Source organism: Hydra vulgaris, chromosome 04 (assembly GCF_038396675.1).
Source record: "Hydra vulgaris chromosome 04, alternate assembly HydraT2T_AEP".
In the NCBI taxonomy this organism is placed as follows: Eukaryota; Metazoa; Cnidaria; class Hydrozoa; order Anthoathecata; family Hydridae; genus Hydra; species Hydra vulgaris.
In genome coordinates this window covers 1,606,512-1,626,870 of record NC_088923.1, presented here as the reverse complement: position 1 = coordinate 1,626,870, position 20,359 = coordinate 1,606,512, and the positions used below count along the sequence as shown (strand labels likewise).

General features: G+C 27.2%; 1 protein-coding gene across 1 annotated transcript in view; it reads right to left on the bottom strand.

Moving 5' to 3' along the window:
- Window positions 1-213: 213 nt before the first annotated feature.
- LOC101239132 (uncharacterized) overlaps window positions 214-20,359 on the bottom strand; it is a 94,877-nt gene continuing 74,731 nt past the window's right edge. Inside the window, exons 16-19 of the mRNA XM_065795246.1 lie at window positions 14,150-14,270; window positions 13,862-14,053; window positions 6,725-6,823; window positions 214-407 (exon numbers count right to left, since the gene is read on the bottom strand). Of these exons, the coding sequence (XP_065651318.1) occupies window positions 223-407; window positions 6,725-6,823; window positions 13,862-14,053; window positions 14,150-14,270 (597 nt within the window). The 3' untranslated portion in view covers window positions 214-222. The remainder of the gene's footprint in view (window positions 408-6,724; window positions 6,824-13,861; window positions 14,054-14,149; window positions 14,271-20,359) is intronic.

Sequence of the window (20,359 nt, the reverse complement as noted above, 5' to 3'; positions counted from 1 at the left end):
ACAGCACTACGCGAATAGATTGATGACGCAACAAATAATCGAAGTTGTTATTTTCTACAAAAAAATCAAACTTGTTTTTTATTCTATGAGAAATTTGATGGAAAGTTCAGGTCAAGTGAAAGTAAAGATAATAAAACTGTTCCGAGAATACTCTAACGTTTACGTAGAAAACAACTGACGTCATCACTGATAAAACAAGACAAATAAAAACAATTGAAAGAATTACTTATTTTTCTTTATTAATTTACTTATTCTACTTATGTTCTGCTTAATATATGCTGGTACTGGAAAATCTTTTGTATCTTCAATCCATTTCTCAATAAGAGACATTAGTTTAAAAGACTGACTTGGAATTATATCCATCAAAGCAAATACAGTGGCCACTTGAACACTTTCGCTAACAGAAGCTAAAAATATAAAAAACATATATTTAAAAACTTTTCACCGTCAACAACTTGGTGATGCCATCAGAACAAGCTTTTATATATATTATGCCTTGGTTATCGAAACAAGTTTGTAAATACATTTTTCAAAGGCAATCGGGATAAATTGTCCTGATGGGATCGGGCAGATTACGGAGACAAACACAAGTTAATTTTATGAAAAAAAAAAAGTAAGCATTTTTTTATTCATAAATTTTCCCGTGACATCTGCCGACGGCGCGTGGTTAATAGCGCTATAAAAAGTGACGATAACTCAAACTATTGCTAAAACAGCTATATGTTGTATTCATAATACTTCGTTTTAACTAAGAGAATATTCAATGCAATGATCAAGAAATGGATATGCTTTTTTAACCCGGATTCCCGCTAGAGCGAGACCCCTCAATAAAGCGGGTCAGATGTAATAGCCTTATACTAAGTGAACTCGTTAAACTCTTAGTGAACCCTTATCCGCCTATCGTTCCCATAAGGGAACACTGCAAAATTATAATATTTACATGAGCTTATATTTCATATTTTCAACATTACGAATTGTAATCTTTTATTTAAATGTTGAAACATTCAAACAAAAGTTAAAAATGTGTAATTGTGAAAATATGACGTTCAAGTTCATTTAAATATTATTAATTTGCAGTGTTCTCTTATGGGAAAGTTAGGCGGATAAAGAGTTAACTTTTGTCTTAAGTTATATGATTCTTTTACGGTCAAGAAAAAGTACAAATCAGTTCAAATATTAGAGGAATGATGGAAGAACACATTTCAAATAAAGATTATTTTTAGCATGCTCAAAAAGTTTACTTTTACGATTACAAAATAAACTTTTATTCGGAAATTGTCATAAAATTAGAAATAAAATAAACAAGTAATGAAGTTTTCATTGAAGCGAGTTCTTTTGACGTTGTTTTTTATTTTTTACACACGAAAGCATCTATATTCTTTAATAAAACTTAATTCATTAAATTAGATAACTTTTAACAACTTAAACGTGAAAAGAAAATTGCCTGTTTTAATTTTTTAGGAAGTTCAATTTAGTAAAAGTTTACTTTCTCGAGTGCAAAATTATTCTAAGTGCAATAAGGCCTCAACTAAGATCATTATTTCCTCAACAAAGAAAAAGAAAAAAGAAGAGTTGCCTGCAAAGTAAATATTTTTTTCACTGAGAAAAAACATTCTTTAGGTGACATTAAATTTTAATTAATGTAGAAGTACTTCGATGCTTTTTATTTGAAGTTGATGACTGCTACCATGGACACCCGCATGATTTTCGATGTTTTAGATAGGACACTTCCACGAAATGGGCAAACTTCAAACTTAAGTATGTTTATACCTATGCCGAATTAGGAGGCTTGGGAACAAAAAAAAGCACTAAATCACTTGCTAAACGCACTGGTGGGCACTAAATCAGTACCCACCTGTGTGTTTTAACACTTTTTTGCTCCCAGGACTCCGTCATCCCAATTTTCTGCAAATCCTCCTCATTTGGCATAGGTATGAACATATTTAAGATTGGAGTTTGCAAAATGTATGAAAGTGTCCAATCTGAAACTCAGATTTATCAATGCACCATTTAGTTCCGATCGAAGTAACCGGCGTCTGATAGTAGAAACGATAGTTGTTATAAAAAATAAATTCAAATTATGATAAACCGATTAAAAAAACGGTTTTTTCTTAACAGAGACAAATAAAAATAGTTTATTTAAAAAAATTCATAAGAAAACCTAAAATTGTTATCAAAGTTAAGAAATAGATTAACGAATCTGATAAAAATTATCATTTATTTTTCACTTATATGATAAGACAAACTTAATAGTTCCAATTTAGATAACTATTTTTTATAGAGAGTAAAATTATTTTGTTATATACAATATAATTGTGCTTACTGCAACTTATAATCAAAGTTTATAATATACTCAAACCTAAGTTTATTATATAATTTCACGTAAGCTTGCAATATAATCGCACGTAATTTATTATCTAATTAAACAATCAAGATAAAAACATTTTTTTTATTAACTTGAAATTTTCATTACTTTGAAAATTCAACTTGAAAAATTGCATTTTTTGGGAGACAACAATCAAAATATGGAGAAAGTTTGCGTACTGAGGCCGGATTTTTTCAATGTTACCCAAGGATTTTTTCAATGTTACTTACCGGATTTTTTCAATGTTATTCAAGGTTAATGATTTGTCTAAAAATGGTGTAACTAAAATGATCACAACTCTATACTAATTACTTTATATTAGTATAAGTATATTGATTTAATTTATAAAAGTCCGCCATGTAGAAGGGTTTAAAAATTAGTGGCCCCAGGTACAATAAGCTATTTTTTAATTATACCTAGGGCCACTATCTATTGTACCTAGGGCCGCTCTCTGAAATTAGGTTTAAATCCATGATAAATTGACAATAAAGATAGACACATAAATTTGATTAAAAATTTATTTAATCTTAGATTGTTTTCAACAAATTTATTTAGTGTTACTTAAATAACATAATTGACTGATAGTTATGAACCAAATTTTTTTTGGATTTTACTTTTTTGCTAACCTTTAGGCTTATGTTTATATAGTAGGGGACATAACTCAAATAATTTGGAAAATGTGACATGTGCTCTTTTTCCCCCTGTGGTCTTGTTTAATGTATTTACTGTTTTCAAGGATAAATGTCTAAAAAATTAAATAGATTAAATATAGTTTTTAGAAAATGAATTAAAAGTATAAGAAAAATTGATAGAATTATAGATTTAGATATTATACAAACTTGTGACATTTAAATCTTGACATGAGTATTCCACATAATCTTAGTCTACAAGCATTAAAATTCTGAGTTGAAAAACAAAAATTTAATACACAAAAGATTGAATAAAGAAAGATTGACCACTTTTTATTTTTATTTTGCTTACCTTTCATTCTTAATGAAAGCAAAATAAAAATATTCAAAAAACATTAAAAAAGAATACATAAAATTTCAAAATTAACATCTAAGGTATTTTAATAAATTTCTTTAAAAATCTTTATTATAAGCATACCAGATGCACTATTTGAAATTATTTGAATATTCGAAAAGATGCATTTCTGAATATTTAACATGATTGTTTACAACAGGAACCACTGACTATATCTAGAAAGATCAGAAGTAATAATTTCCATTTTATGCCAATAAAAAGTGTGATATACAGCAGCTCAAATCAAAATGCAAAATTATCTCAATACAAAGAGATTCTTTTTTTTTTAAACATCTTTGCTTCCAACAAGTCTGCAAGCAGCCACTAATTAAAGTTGGAAGTTACTGAAAGAAAAAAGATAAAGATTGTAGAGCAAGATAACGATTGACAGATGACTTAAAGGATTGCAAATTATATGAATCAGGAAAGCAAGATGAAGGAAGCGAATTCCAAAGAGCTGGAGTTCGAGGAAAAAAACTAGATGAATAAGCCTTTTTGGAGCACTTAGGAACAGTCACAGAAAAAGGATGAGACTTAATTGAATGACCAGTAACACGAGAATGAACTTTAGTAAATGGCACAAATGATGCTAGCTCTTTAGAGCAGTGCCCATTATAGTATTTGTAGAAAAGAGAAAGAGAAGCAACATTAAGACAATGTGATAATGGTTGGAGGTTGGGTGCAAGAGCAGGTCCAACTATGTTTACAATGCGCTTTTGCACCTTGTCTAAAAAAGGAAGGGCATCATTAGAAGAACCGCGCTAGATATGGCAACAGTATTCCATACAAGGCTGGATTTGAGATTTATAGAGATAGAGAATAGAATCCGAAGTAAGAAAGTGACGAGCTCGATAAAGAGATGCAACCTTAGCAGATGCTAATTTTGCAACTGATTTGATATATGGATTCCAAGAAAGATTGGAAGTAAGAGTTAATCCTTGAAGATGAAGAGTAGATGACTCATCGAGTACATCACCGTTCATAAATATAGGAAGATCTAAGCTATTGCAATAACGATTGGCTGAAAAAAATTGAGTTTTATCGTATTGAAGTTCACCAGCCACTGTGAGCCCCATGCTGTAGCAGAAGTGAGATCCTTTTCAAGCTCAAATGCCCCCTCCAAGCAATCAGAGATTGTTGGCTTATCGCAACAAGAATAAATGGTAGTATCATCAGCAAACAATGCCTCCTTAGAGTGAGAATATCTGGAAGATCGTTAATGTAAATTAAAAAGAGTATAGGGCCAAGGATAGAGCCTTGAGGAACCCCTGAAGTTACAAAATAAGAAGAAGAGTGTTGTCCATTGAGGATAACTTTTATACTACAATTGGAAAGAAAGGATTCAATAATCTTAAAGATGTTGCCAGATACACCATAAGAAGAAAGCTTATAGAGAAGACCAGCATGCCAAACATTATCAAAAGCTTTTGAAATGTCAAGAGCGATGGCCTTAACTTCTCCACCTTTATCTAATGCACGACAAAACCTATCAGTTATTACTTTTAGCAAATCAGCTGTAGAATGAGAAGATCGAAATCCATATTGATGGTCAGAAAGTAAGTTATCAGATTCAAGATGAGAAACTTAGTGTTTGTTTATTAAAGATTCAAAAACCTTGCTTATGATAGGAAGAAGACTAATGGGACGGTAGTTAGACAAATCGGATTGCTCTCCAGAATTTTTGAAGATAGAGATAACAGATGCAGCTTTCCAGCAGGCTGGAAAACAAGACTCTGATAGGCATTTGTTGAATAGTTTTGAGAGTATAGACGACTGCTCCGGAGAACACTTCTGCAAGACAATAACAGGTATGTTGTCCGGGCCACAAGCTGTAGAAGAGTCTAGGCAGGAAACCGCTTTAGATATAGAAGCTAGAGTGATATGAATGTCAAGCAATGGATCAACCTGTTTGTTGACAATATCAGGTAGAATGCAACTAGTGGAATCAAGAGATGATATTGATGAAAAGTTTTTAGCAACAATTCAGCTTTGTCTTTAGGTGAGGTGACAAATTCTGAACCATACAAGAGAGGTGGAATAAAAGATTTGTCCTTATTATTGATATTATTAAAGATTCTCCAGAAGTCACAGGAGCCTAATTTTTGAGGTGAAATACAAAATTTCATGACCTGAGAATAGCGGGTTTTGGCATTAGACAAAACCTTTTTACAATTGTTTCTAGCAGTAATAAACAGACGTCTGTTTTCTGGAGAATTGTTTTGCTGATAAATATGGAAGTAACGGTTTCGATTGGCAATCACAGCAGCACAGTGTGAGGAAAACCATAAAGGAGAGTGAGGCTTGACCTGGAATTGTCGAGAGGGAACAAAAGATTCAATGCCAGCCTAAATCCACAAAGTTATGTAAGAAGCACATTTGTTGACAGGAATAACTTTTATACATGATTAAATAATGTTGATGCAAAATTGACAAACTTTATCAACAAACATACAAAAAATGAAGTTCTCAAAGAATTGAAAAATTAAATATGAAAAATGTAAAAATGAAGACATAGGTTGTATTGATTAAAAACTGGGCAAAAAAAACTTTCTACAGTTTATGCTTTTGATAAAGATATAAAAAGTTAAAGAATTCAAGAAATGTTGTTGAATAATAGCAACAATGCTAATAATATTTCTTCAAATGATATTGTTAATGACAACCAGAAATCAGAAATTTATCTTCAAAAAACTGGGTAAACATAATTCTGAAAAACAACAACCTAAGGTCTTTAACTTATCCACCAATCACCTTATAACTTTATCACAAGTTATGTTGTTACTATGGTTACTTTAGTAGTAAAAGCTATTTTTATTTTAACAACTATCAATTTTTTTTTATAATTTTATTTTATAACATTAATTTTTATAATGCTTTGTTGCTGAGAAATTTAAAAAGAATCATAAACTTTTTTTTCTATTCATTATTCTATTTTGGTTATATTTAAAAAAAATATAAAACCCAATACACATATCTTTCTTGAGCTCCTTATTTTGCATTTGTATCATTATTCAAAGTTTTTTTTTATATTTTAAGGAAAAATTTGATTTAGAAAAAAAAAAAAAAAAAAAAAAAAAAAGATTTGGACTACCCTTTTTACTTCCTTATACTTATGCTTGCCACTTTGTTTATATTACTGTATATAATGGAACTTAGTCAAAAAATAAGGAATAAATCCTTTGTTAGGAGTTTATTACTAAATTACTCATAAAAATTAATCACTTATGTTACCAAAATATCAAAAACTCTCACCCCACCCTCTTCTTCATCCCCCACAAAGCAACCTTTTTTTCTTTTTAATATACAAAAAGAAATTTACATTATTTTTATTAATACCTGCAATGCTTTGCGAAGTTTTAAGAATTGTTACCAAAAAATCTGATATTTCATTAAAATTGGTGTATCCACAAGAATAACCATACTGACACAAGAAACCTAAATATAATTAAAATGCAGAAATCTATAAAGTTTAAATTTTAGTTATAGTTTGGTTACATTTAATGCTCAGTTGTTGAGTAAATATACAACAATACACAAAAAAATATATAATAATAAACAAATATATAATATTTAACATATTTTCTTATATTTTATTTAACAAAACATTTTACTATAATTTCATATACTGATATTACTATATAACTTTTTTATTATTACTACATGATAATAAAAAAATCAAATAAACATTGGTTTTATTTAAGCCATTTTTCTACTAGGTTTTTCTTTTTCCTAAAACAGTATTATGATTTTTAAACTTTTTATTTATTTATAAATTATAGCTGCTATACAACATAGTTGTGTAATTAAGAGTACATGCTTGAAAAGTGGTTAATTAATTATAATTTTTGAAAGAGTTTATACAATGTTTTATTTTTTATATAAATTTAATTTTCAGTAGCTTAGTGGTTAAGTATACTGCTTGCAGTACAATGATCTCAACAACTTTGTAAGTTAAAATCTATCGCTTAGAAGAAAAACTAACTTATATTTTTTCAATTATGTTGCTTTAATGAAAACAAAACAAAACTAATTAAGCAAGGACTTGAAGTTGTTAAAAAATTAAGGACTTTTAGTTTAAAATTTAAGAATTGGAGTTAAAACATTTAAGAATTGGAGTTAAAGCATTTAAGAATTGGAGTTAAAACATTTAAGAATTGGAGTTAAAGCATTTAAGAATTGGAGTTAAAACATTTAAGACTTGTAGACTAAGTTGTTAACTTGTTAACTGTAGTTAAGTTGTTAACTTGTAGTTACAGTGATTTTTTTATTTTATGCAGTGGTTGGTAGCGCAGTGGTGATTGCTTTATTAAAAATGGTGTCTACTTCTTTTGGAATTTTATAATTTGTTGTTGTTTGGATTACCTTTATACTAACAGCAATAGCAGATATTGTTATAAAATCAGAATTTATTGAAATAAGACTACAGGGTGCTTCACATTATTTGAACTGGCGTTACCTTGAATCTAACTTAAACATACAAAGGTTTTCAACCTTCTGATTCAACTGGTCTAAGTTCGTATTTGCAAGATTATTAAATACTAACAAGACTATCAATTTTTTTTTTTTTTTAAATTATTATTGTTATTGAAGAGTAAGTGCATTGATTATTGTATTACATAAAACATTGATATTCTGGTACACCTAATCTATGTTCAAAATAGCAAGCTTTCTTATATAAGACTATACTAACCCTTGTTAACAATATAAATGTAAAACAAATGTTAAATTGTTGCTGATCTTTACTATTCACACTATTTCTATAGCATATTGTTAATTAGCATATATATATATATATATATATATATATATATATATATATATATATATATATATATATATATATATATATATATATATATATATATATATATATATATATATATATATATATATATATATATAGTGTAACTGATATATGTATATGTATATATATATGTATATATATATATATATATATACATATATATATATATATATATATATATATATATATATATATATATATATATATATATATACATATATATATATGTGTGTGTATATGTATATATGTACATGTGTATAGTGTATATATTGTGCTTGTTATATTCTATATTAATTTATTAGTGTAAATTCTATATTAATTTATATAGTTGCTTTATTCTAATAAATTTATATTCCATCTTTATTATAAGTTTGTGTACTTATATAGCTTGATACTTATATAGTCTTATACTTAAAATATACAAAAACTCATTATTACTAAATAATATAAGTGTATTTACCAATATCGTAAAATTATATTTCTTATTATTAATTTATATTTTACTATTATATTGCTTAATTACCCCTATATACTTAAAAACAAAATATTATTTAGTTATCTGAACTTATATTTTCAGTTATGACTATAATATAAAGTTTCTTTTTTTAACTCTGTTTAAAATATTATTATAAAAAGATAGTATATATACATACTATATACATTAATAATATCTTACACATAAAAATTGACATACAACTACAAACCTAATCCATTAAATCCTATGCTTTATCATTTCAGTTTTGCTTTATCATTTCAATTTGTAGCTCTATAATTTTGTTTGCATTATCTCTATATGCTTAGAAACTTCTAATAGACTTATATGTAAATCAAAAATATTAATTTATGAAATATGATACTAAAACAATCCTGCAAACTTTGCAAAAAAAATGTATCTAAAAACCATAGAGTCATCCAATGTGACTGCTGCTCTTCTTGGATTCACACAAAGTGCAATCTAATCAATAAGCATACATATAACATTATCTCCAATGACTCTTTAGAATGGTATTGCTCTGACTGTATTTCCAAAAATACACCATTTAGAACCCTTTCCGATCAAAAACTTAAACTTACACTTTCATGCAAGAATCTTCTACTAAAGCTATTAAAATCTTATGAATCTCCTGCTCACCTAAAAAGTCTATATAGAGATATGAATAATGTATGTAATCCAACTATTAATTGTAAATATCTTGATGTTACTGAATTCAATAATTCTTTAAATCCTGATACTGATATATATCTTCATCTCAATATTGTTTCCTTACCACAACATATCGACGATCTCCGTAGCCTTATTGGCACTCTTAACACTTCCCTCATGGTAATAGGAAATACTGAATTAAATTTATATATAAAAGACTCAGATATAACTGATATTACCATAAATGGATTTAACACTGAACATTGCCCTACGAGTCAAAAAAGGTGGGGCTCTTCTTTATCTAAGCTCTAATCTTAACTATGTAGTTCGTGATGATCTTACAATCTATGCCTCAAAATTTCTTGAATCAGTTTTTGTCGAAGCTATCAACCTTCAAAAAACCAATACTTCAATTGGCTGCATATATTGTCATTCATTTTTAAATCCAAAACAATTCATTGCAAACCATTTAACACCTTTACTTGAGAAGTTAAGTTATGAAAAAAAACAACATATTAATGGGTGATTTCAACATGGACTTAATTAATTATAGAGAATCTCCTATTGTTTCTAATTATCTCCAAACATTATGCTCTTGCTCGCTTCTTCTAACTATTATACTTCCTACACGTATAACTTCAAAAACCAAAACTCTCATTGATAATATTTTTATAAAATTCTATTCTCCTGAAACAATCTCTGGCAATCTAACAGTTTCTATTTCAGACCACATGGCCCAGTTCCTCTGTATTCCTGGTATTACACCAAAAAAAAAATATAAAAATCTCTAGAAGATGCTTTAAAAACTTTGATACTGACAACTTTATACAAGATATATCTAGTATAAACTGGGAGGTGCAAATAAAAGACGTCAATATAAATAAAACAATGATAAGTTTTTTAAATATATTTGAAAAAGTTTTAGATAGACATGCTACATACAAAGTTTTAACAAAAAAACAAATTAAACTTAAATCTAAACCATGGATAACCGCTGGTATTCTTAAATCCATCTCAACCAAAAATGTCATTTATAAAAAATTTGTTAAATCAAACAATACTAATACAAGAAATCTACTCTTTGAAAAATTTAGGTTATAAAGAAATAAAATAAGCAACTTACTTAAACAATCTAAAAAAATGTATTATATTTCCTTTTTCAACAACAACCTAAACAGCATTAAGAGAACTTGGAAATAAAAGGAATAAAAGAAATTATCAACATCAGACCTACTATATACAATAACTCTTTCAACCTCAAAATAAATGATAAAGTCATCTCTGATCCAACCACAATTGCTAATATTTTTAACAATTACTTTGCTACTATCCAAGAGAATCTAACAACCAAAAAAATTATCCCTAAATATGATTTTAAAGACTTTCTAAAAAATCCTAATGAAAGTTCTTTTTTCTTTGAGCCAGTGACCGAAGTTGAGGTATCGAGTCTCATAATGAAACTTCAAAACAAAAAAAGATCTCCTTAAGATAGCTAAAGTGACACCAATACATAAAAAAGGTTCTCTACTGGATTACTCTAATTATCGCCCAATCTCTCTTCTCTCAAATATAAGCAAACTATTTGAGAAAGCTATGCACAATAGACTCTACAGCTTTCTGGAGAAATTCAAATGTCTTTATAAAAATCAATATGGGTTTAGAAACAATCATTCAACAACTCATGCACTAATTGATATAATTGAAAAAATTAGAACAGCTTTGGACAATAAATTGTTGCATGTGGTGTTTTTGTTGATCTCCAGAAAACCTTTGATACAGTTGATCATTCCATTCTTATCAGAAAGTTGGAGTACTACGGTATTAGAGGCACAATACTCCAATAGTTTTCTTTTTATCTTCAAAATAGAACATAATTTGTTTCTATTAATGGGATAGAATCTGAATTAATAAAATCAACGTATGGTGTGCCACAAGGTTCTGTATTAGGACCATTACTTTTCCTTCTCTTTATTAATGATCTTAATACCTCTCTGAAGTTTTCCACTGCTAATCACTTTGCTGATGACACCAATCTGCTTTTAATAAACAAATCACTTAAAAAGATAAACAAAAATATAAACCATGACTTAGCAAATTTACTCCAGTGGCTTCTATTTAATAAATTATCACTTAATTCCAAAAAAACTGAAATTATTATCTTAAAATCAAGTCAAACAAAAATTAAAAAGCATCTGAATTTCAGATTAAGTGGTCAAAAAATAGATACTGTGAATTTTATCATTTATCTTGGTATCAAAATTGATTATAATTTATATTTTGCATCCCATCTTCAAGACTTAGCACTGAAACTAAGCAGGTCCGACGGTATGTTGGCCAAAGTTTGACATTATCTTAATCTTGAAACGCTACTTAACATATATCATGTGGTTTTTAAGTCTCATCTTAGATATGCTTGTCAAATATGGGGACAAACCCAATCTCTAACACTTAAATGAATATCTCACCTCCAAAATAAAGCCCTAAAAATAATCTATTTTCAGCATTTTAACTCTGACCCAAACATCCTCTACTACACATCAAAGATACTTAAGTTTAAAGACCTTATTCAACACTCCAACTGTTTTTTTGTTTGAAACAGCAACATAAAACCTTACCTCCTCCATTTACTGATTTTTTTATTTATAAAAAAAACACTTCTTACCAACTTTGATCAGCTAAAAACTTCAAATTATCTATACCTAATCATAGAACTGTTTGTTATGGACATGAATCGATTAAATATCAGACCATATGCACATGGAATAGTCTCCCCTCACAGTTAAAATCTCTCCATACAATTTCCAAATTCAAAAACAGTCTATTTAATTTTTTATTAAACAAGTATTCTTTCTAATTTCTATGCTACTCTACCGCTAACTATCTACTATCCATCTTAGTCTTATTCACTTCAATGCTGGTCTAGAACTACTAATACTTGATCTTTTCTAAAATTCTTTTCTACTACTTTCTTCATTTCAATATTGATTTATTACTACTAATACTTGCTCTTTCTTGACTTTTTCTCAAATCAATATCACTATTCTATTTCCAACTCTCACTATTATAAATATTTATATTTTTTATTATTGTTATTACTATTGTTGCTATTGTTGTTATTATTACTATTAATATTATTGTTATCATTATTATTATTATTATTATTACTATCATTATTAATAGAATTGTTATGTTTATCGTTAGTATTATTATTATTTTGATTATTATTACCAATAACTGGAGTTTTTATTATTATTGCCTATTATTATTACCGATACTTATATTACTACACCATTTACAATGTTGTTACTGTATATTATTATAATCTACTTCTCTTTTATTGCTATATTTTAATTAGGTATATTAAAGTCTTTTATTCTAGATAGATGTATAAAAGTAATTTGAATTTTGTCCTAAATTATCAAACTTCTTAATTATTATTCCAAAAGTTTTTCGTTTAAGTATTGTACTGTTTTACGTTTTTTTTTGTTTTACTTTGTTGTTTTTTTTGTTTGTTTTTTGTTTTTTCAGTTTGGTGTTTTAGTTTCTTATTATGATGTTTACTTAAAATTAGTACTTGCACTATATGTAAATATTCCATGAAATGTAAAATCTATTTTAGAATACATTTGATTTGATTTAAAACATTTAAGAATAGGAGTTAAAAGTTTAAGAAGTTAAAATATTTAAAACTTTAAGAATTGGAGATGAAAGACTTAGACAGAGTTATAACAATATAAAAAAATAAAAATAAAAAAAAAGATTACTAACATTAAAAAGAACAAAAGTATGAACATGAATTACACATAAATTATACATAAGAATTTAAAAAGAAAAAGGAATAGATCAATATAACTTACAAACATCAATACATCAATACATCAACACAAAAACATCAATATAACTTACACAAATATACATAAAAACTTATATAAAAAAAACAAACACAGGCACAAAAACATGAACATAACTTACATTAATATACATAAGAACTTATAAAGCAAAAAGGAACACAGGTACAAAAACATAAACATAACTTACACAAATATACATAATAATTTATATTAAAAAAAGAGCTTTCACATAAACATAATTATAATTTACACAAATATACATAAGAATTAATAAAGAAAAAAGAACACATGCACAAAAAACTTGAATCAAATTAAAAATTTTTAAGCAACTTTTTTCAATTAAAATTTAGGATTTAGAATTATTACTAAATTTTTAAACAGTTTTTCTTTTTTTTTTTTAATACTTAAATTTTCTTATACACTACTGACACTAATTGTAACCCCTAAAATTTAGGATTTAGAATTATTACTAAATTTTTAAACAGTTTTTCTTTTTTTTTTTTAATACTTAAATTTTCTTATACACTACTGACACTAATTGTAACCCCTAAACCTTACCCCAACCTGCTTTAACTTTAATCAGCTTTATTAACATTATCATATAAAGTTGACCAAATATGTAAAATGAATCTTTAACATTTTTAATCAAAATATCTAAATATAAAAAAGCTAACCAATTGATCGAATCAAAATGCTTATGTTGTCTAGATGAATATTTTTTTTAGCAAATCCTTGTATTAAATATTGAATGATTGTTGACAGTATTAATGTATTATAAGTCCATTCCCATCCAATTCGTGTGCAAACAAGAACTAGAGCCTTGGCAGTTGAATGAGCATAAGGACACATATTAAGTTCTCTTGTATCTTTAAAGAAATAACATTTTAAAGACATTTACAAAATAAACAGTTAAAAATATCTTAATACAAAAACATAAATAGTAAAAGATTAATAAAATTCACCTGTGTTTCTCACCATAAATGAAAATTTGTGTTCACACAGAAGATTAAACAATTCAAAAATATATTCTTTTAAAAATTGTATAGTTACTCGCACATTTATTGAAAATAAATATTCTAGAATCTAGAATGACAAAGTTAAATTGCTATATATTTGTACGTTGTCACAAATAAAAATACACACACAAAAAGTATGAATTACATAAAAACTATATCTATAAATACATACATATATATATATATATATATATATATATATATATATATATATATATATATATATATATATATATATATATATATATATATATATATATATATATATATATATATATATCTATATCTATATACATATATGTATATATATATATGTATATATATATATATATATATATATATATATATATATATATATATATATATATATATATATATATATATATATATATATATATATATATATATATATATATATATTTTATTCATGTTAATTCCCCTTCCCAAGCCCACGAAAGCCACTACAGTTGAGGAGGCTATAGTTGTGGTTACAACCTTTTCTCAACTCTAAAACTCCGAAAAACGAACCTTGACAAACTAAACTAAAGAAAAAATTTAAAGAAATACCTGAGTTAACTAAATAAATATATAAGAAAATTATTTTAAGCCTTATTTGGATGTCAAAATGAATCATTTTTGTAAACTACATAGCACTCAATTTGCATTTATCAATTATTTGATAAGGTGAAAAAATATTGTGATAATAGGGATATTTTCAGATTAATATCTTTGGATCTTTTAAAGGTGATAACAAAAAAAGTTTTTTTTATAAGTTTCTGCATAAAGTAAGTAATAATATCATTGCTTAGTTTAAAATAAACTCCGCGATTGCAAATCCTAAAAGTTTCAACTTCAATTAGTTGGTTTGAAAATAGTGTGAATATTAACTAACAATAAGAAATATTCCTCTGAAACTACTTTGGCTTATATACAAGGATTATAAAATTAACAAAGTTTAAAGGATTATAATAAAGGATTATAAAATTATAAAGTTCAGTGAACACATAATATTGCCATGCAGTTAAGTTAGTAAAAAATGCTTTGCACTTGATGGCATAAGAAATTTTTTAACTATCAAAAATGCAAGCCTATTATTTTATAATTTTATATTGCCTAACTTGCCTAACTTTTGCCTAAATTTAATATCCATTAACTTGTTTTGCCAATTTGTTTTAATATGGATATTTTGTTCAAATATGACAAAATGTGTATTAACAGAGTTAATATGCATGTTGTCAAAAAGTTTTTGTACAGTGCACAAATTTGAATTGTCTTTTGAAGTTGTATTGAAATTAATCTTGAGACTCGCAAAGTATTTAAATCTTTTAGAAACGCAACATTATGAAAAAATCTATTTACAAACAGACTCTTAAAAATTTTTTATCATAAAATTGTTGGATGAATCTGCTGTGAGATGCATTGAATCCTGGTGGTGTTCTAAAGTATTAATAACACTCTAATTTGGTAGAATTGGTTTGTGTATTGCATTAAAAAAGCAAACCCTTCCTTCAATGTAATGCTTAATGGATTTCCTGTCATTGCATGTAACTGGTGATGAGTGCAGGTATTAATTGCGCAGTTAGCATAGAGTTTTTAATAGAGGCTTCAATGGTGATTAACTATAGGATTGTGTGAAAGGCATTTCTTTAGATTTTGATTAACTAGCATTTTGAGTAGGGCAACCACATTTTGCTAATGTTCTACTTTTTAAACTGGTTTCTTTAATGACTGCATAAAATACTGATGTATGTTTTATATTGATATTTATATAATATTTTATATTTATGTTATGTAATTGAATTAGTAAAACCTGGTGAAATGATAAGAAGATTTTAAGAAACAGTTTGTGATAAGTTTGTGATAATTATATTACCATTATGTTATTGCATATGCATAGAAGTTACAAAGTAGTGCCGTCAAATTTTGGTTGATAAAAATACTTTTGAAACATCATTAATATCACTGTCAACTATACTGTTTAACATTAACTCTTCTTAAATGCAGTATCTTCTTTAATGTATAATATATTGGTGATTTCACAAATAAAGTGAAAATATTTTCCTTTTCCACAATTCATACATATCTTTTTAATTATACGCAGGGCATTGCCTGTATTAGGTTGCTAATTCCAGCTATTATCAATAATTTGATATCTCCCAAATAATTGGATAAATATTTACTAGTTGAACAATAACATTTTCAATCAAAGTTACAAATAATTGGTTTAATTTAATTCTTGCAAGCAAACTTCTTCTCCATCATACTGTTTTATTAGAACAATTGTTACCAGTATACTTCAAGATGAATTCATTTAACAATAACTGTTTTAATATTAAGTTTTTCTAGAGCATACTGTTAACTGTTTTACTGCAAGTCAATTGCAGCATATTTCTCATTGTATTTAATTTTTAAGTTTCTTTTTATCTTATCCATACTTATTAATGCTTTTGTCATTTAAGTTGTTAGTAATGTTATTTTTGCATGTCTAACATGTTATTTCTGATTTCAAATTAGACAATTTATATAACTTTGTATTATTGATTTGATATGTGGAGTAATGACTTAATTTTTTATTTGTTAATTGTTGATAAACACGTAAGTAAATGATTGAAATAAATAAAATTTATAAAACCAATATGTATAAGGGGATAGGCAAGGAATTTTAGATTTACTTCCTCCGTTGGTCTTAACGAGTAGAAAAGGGTGGGCTTAGGGAAAGAGAATGCCATTAAGATCTTTTGTGAGGTCCTTGAAAGACGTCAATGACATCAGAAGACTATAAATATAAGCAAATATTAGCATTTTTTTTTTCTTTAGCTGTCCCATTATTTGATCTTTACCCATCATTTCTTTTTGTGTGGAATTTTCAGCTGTCCCACCATTTCTTTTTGAATACAATTTTTCTATTTTTTCTTTTAACTGTAAGTACTTTTTTAAAATTTTAATTTTTGATTAAAGTTTTTAATCAAAGAACATTTTTTACATTTTGACCTGTTTTAAAAAAATGTTTATATTTATTATAGTAAAAAATGATTTAAGTAGCACTAACTGAGTAATAACTTTCAAATAATGGAAAAACCTTTACTTAATACACAATTAAAATCATGCACCTAGTACTATAACAATATAATTTTTCAATTTTCTTTAAACCTTTTACTCTATTTCCTAAATTATTATTTTTATTAATTACTCTCAAGTTCTTAATAAAAGGAAGGGAGAGGGCTGGGGCAGGGGAACATTTAATAATTTTTGGAAAACCTTCCCCCCTCCCTCTCCCCCACAACAATAAAAAAAAAAATCAGTAAAAATTGGCCTTAAAAATTAGAAAATAATTATTTCAGTCATTGATAAAAATAAAAACTTGCAATGTAAACAGGCTTTAAAAATCGCTGACCAAGTCGACTTGTCAAAACGAGCTTCTAATTTATTTCACTCCAAAGTTTAAAACTTATATCAGCGTATATCTTATTTAATTATTATAAAACAACTGTTAGAAATGCGCATTTGATCGCATTGCATTTGAAAGCCACGCTAGAATTAAATAGTTTTATGCGTGTTTTGTAAAAAATATTAGTTTAGATTTATAAACTGAAATTTTTTATCAAAAATACTTGTATTAAAGTATAAAAAATTTCCCTCCTCCCTTCCTGTTTATTAGACCTAGACTAAAAATCCTCGAAATAACTGATGAACCAAGTCAGTTGCTAACAAGGGGTGTTGCCCAACGTAGAGTGGTTCATGAGATAATGATTAAATAATCAACTATTTCAATATCATAAAATGCAGCTGCAGATGAAGTTTTAACAATCTGGCTTAAGGGTAATATTTTAACTACAGCAAACATGAATACAGCAATACACCCAACAATAGTCAAAACCTTACAAAATAGCTAAGTTAAAAAGTATTCACCAGCAACATGTTTAGCTGCCTAAGCACAGAAGTTCTGCTATTCAGATAAAGATAGACCAGCGAGGTCCCAAATGATGCCAAATATTCCTGATAGACCAGGAAGGTCCCCAAATGATGTCAAATATTCCTGATAGACCAGCTAGGTCCCCAAAATGATGTCAATACAACAAAAGAAGACTTAAAAGATAAAAAAAGCAGTTGCTAAATACCTTTTTTCTTCATACATGTTTGAAGACCTTCAAACATGTATTAAGTAAAAGTACCATTGACAATATGATGAAAGAAAAATTTATTCTACATAATGTTTGATGAATTATTATTCAGAAAACTTATATTATTATAGTTGTCAATTCCGAAAACTTATATTATTAAGAACTCTTTGGATGACAAAGTACCTCAATTCTAGTAGTAATGCATTAATTCTAGTAGTGATACATCAATTCAAACACAAATTTACTTGTCCAAAATGTTCACAACATTCTACTTTGGGCACTAATTAACTATTCAATGCAACATTTGGAAAAACCAAAACTCTTTGACATGCAACAAAGACCGTCACATCAGCTCAGTTGCAAATGGCGTTCATTTAAAGTAAATAAAATTTTTACAATCACAATCTTTTTTCACAAAAAAGAAGTTCAAAAAAAATGTTGTGAATTAATGAAGTGAACTGGGCACCCTGTTCGACCAGGGGACCCAGTAATTTGGCTGTTTTCCTGGGTACCTGGAATCAATTTTGTTGCAGTATCCGGCACTAAGCATCTTAAAAGAAATTTTTAATAAACATTAACTCTAAATGCTGTAGTTATTTGTTTAAGTGGCACTTTAAAATGTGTCAAAATATTATTAACAGGATAGCTTTCACTTTAAACTTTAACCAATAAACCTCTTAATATAAGTCTAAGAGTGTTATGGAGACAATAACAACAAACCCTATTTACTTAATATAGATGTGTGTCACCTAAAACATTTTTAAAAATATGTTTTTACATAATAATTTTGCAATATATTGCAAAAAGGAAACTGATTTATACAGATATTTGAATAGCTTCTTTTAATTGTGTGAAAAAATTTTTTCACTGAAGTATTTCTAATAGAATTTAGTTTGCTGAATTTAAAATTGTGACCTTAAGTGTAAATATAGTTGTTTATTAAAAAGAAACTTGATATCTAGACAAACTTAATTTGCGTAATTTAATCAGCGATATTTTATGAAAACAATTCAGCGTTCGAGATTTCACAGGGTTTTATTCTAACTTTTTACAATGGACCCGGTGCCGGGTATCCGGACACATCTCTATTGCGGATGTGATTCACCAGCATGATGAAAAAGCAGCGGAAATTCATATGGCATACAGATATTTTTCCATAAAAACCTTTGTATGCTTTAGCAGCCGTAGCACAGTGGTTAGCATCCTCAGAAACTAGAGATCAGATTGTATTACTACAATCTATCATCACAGTATAGCTCTATGTTGAATTTTTTAATTATTTCTGATAGTTAGTCAAGTGTGTGAACCCCTACAAGTTTACAAATTTCAGCTCCATCATAGATACTGAAAGTCGGATCATCGTAGGTACCCTATATCATAGGGTCCAATTGTTATGTCAAAACTTTTATGATTCAGTATTTTTTATCGACATGCTATTGTTGCAATAAAAGAGATATTTGACTGTGCGAGTAATATAACAAATATACAATCTTAGTATTATGTGAATATTTAATAATGGCAAAATTAGAGACACATAAAAAAACACAAAAACAAACAAACTGCAAAGTAGGTTTGCAAACTCTATTGAAGATGTTAACACCTTACATTTGCAAGGTGTTGACATCTTCAATAGAGTTTAATTGTATAAATATTTTAAAATCAAATTTCTCTTTATGGATTTATTTCTATTTGTTAAAATTATTTATATATATACAGTATCGGACAAAACGAGTGCAACCAAATAATGCTAATTTAGTTTCTTTATATAATAGTGCTGCATTTTTTCAATTTAGAGAAATAACTATGTAACTGTTTAGAGACAAAGTTCTTCAAGTTTTATTCATCACAAAGTTCATTATTTATACACGAAAATTAATAAATTAATCAAAAGTATTAAAAAAAGTTGATTTCCTTCTGGACAAAACAAGTGCTGGACAAAACTTGACAAAATGTTGACCAAGCTGTATTTCGCTATCAATATTTCGTGGCAAATCCTTTGTTGTCGATCACAGCCTTGCATCTTCGAGGCATAGAT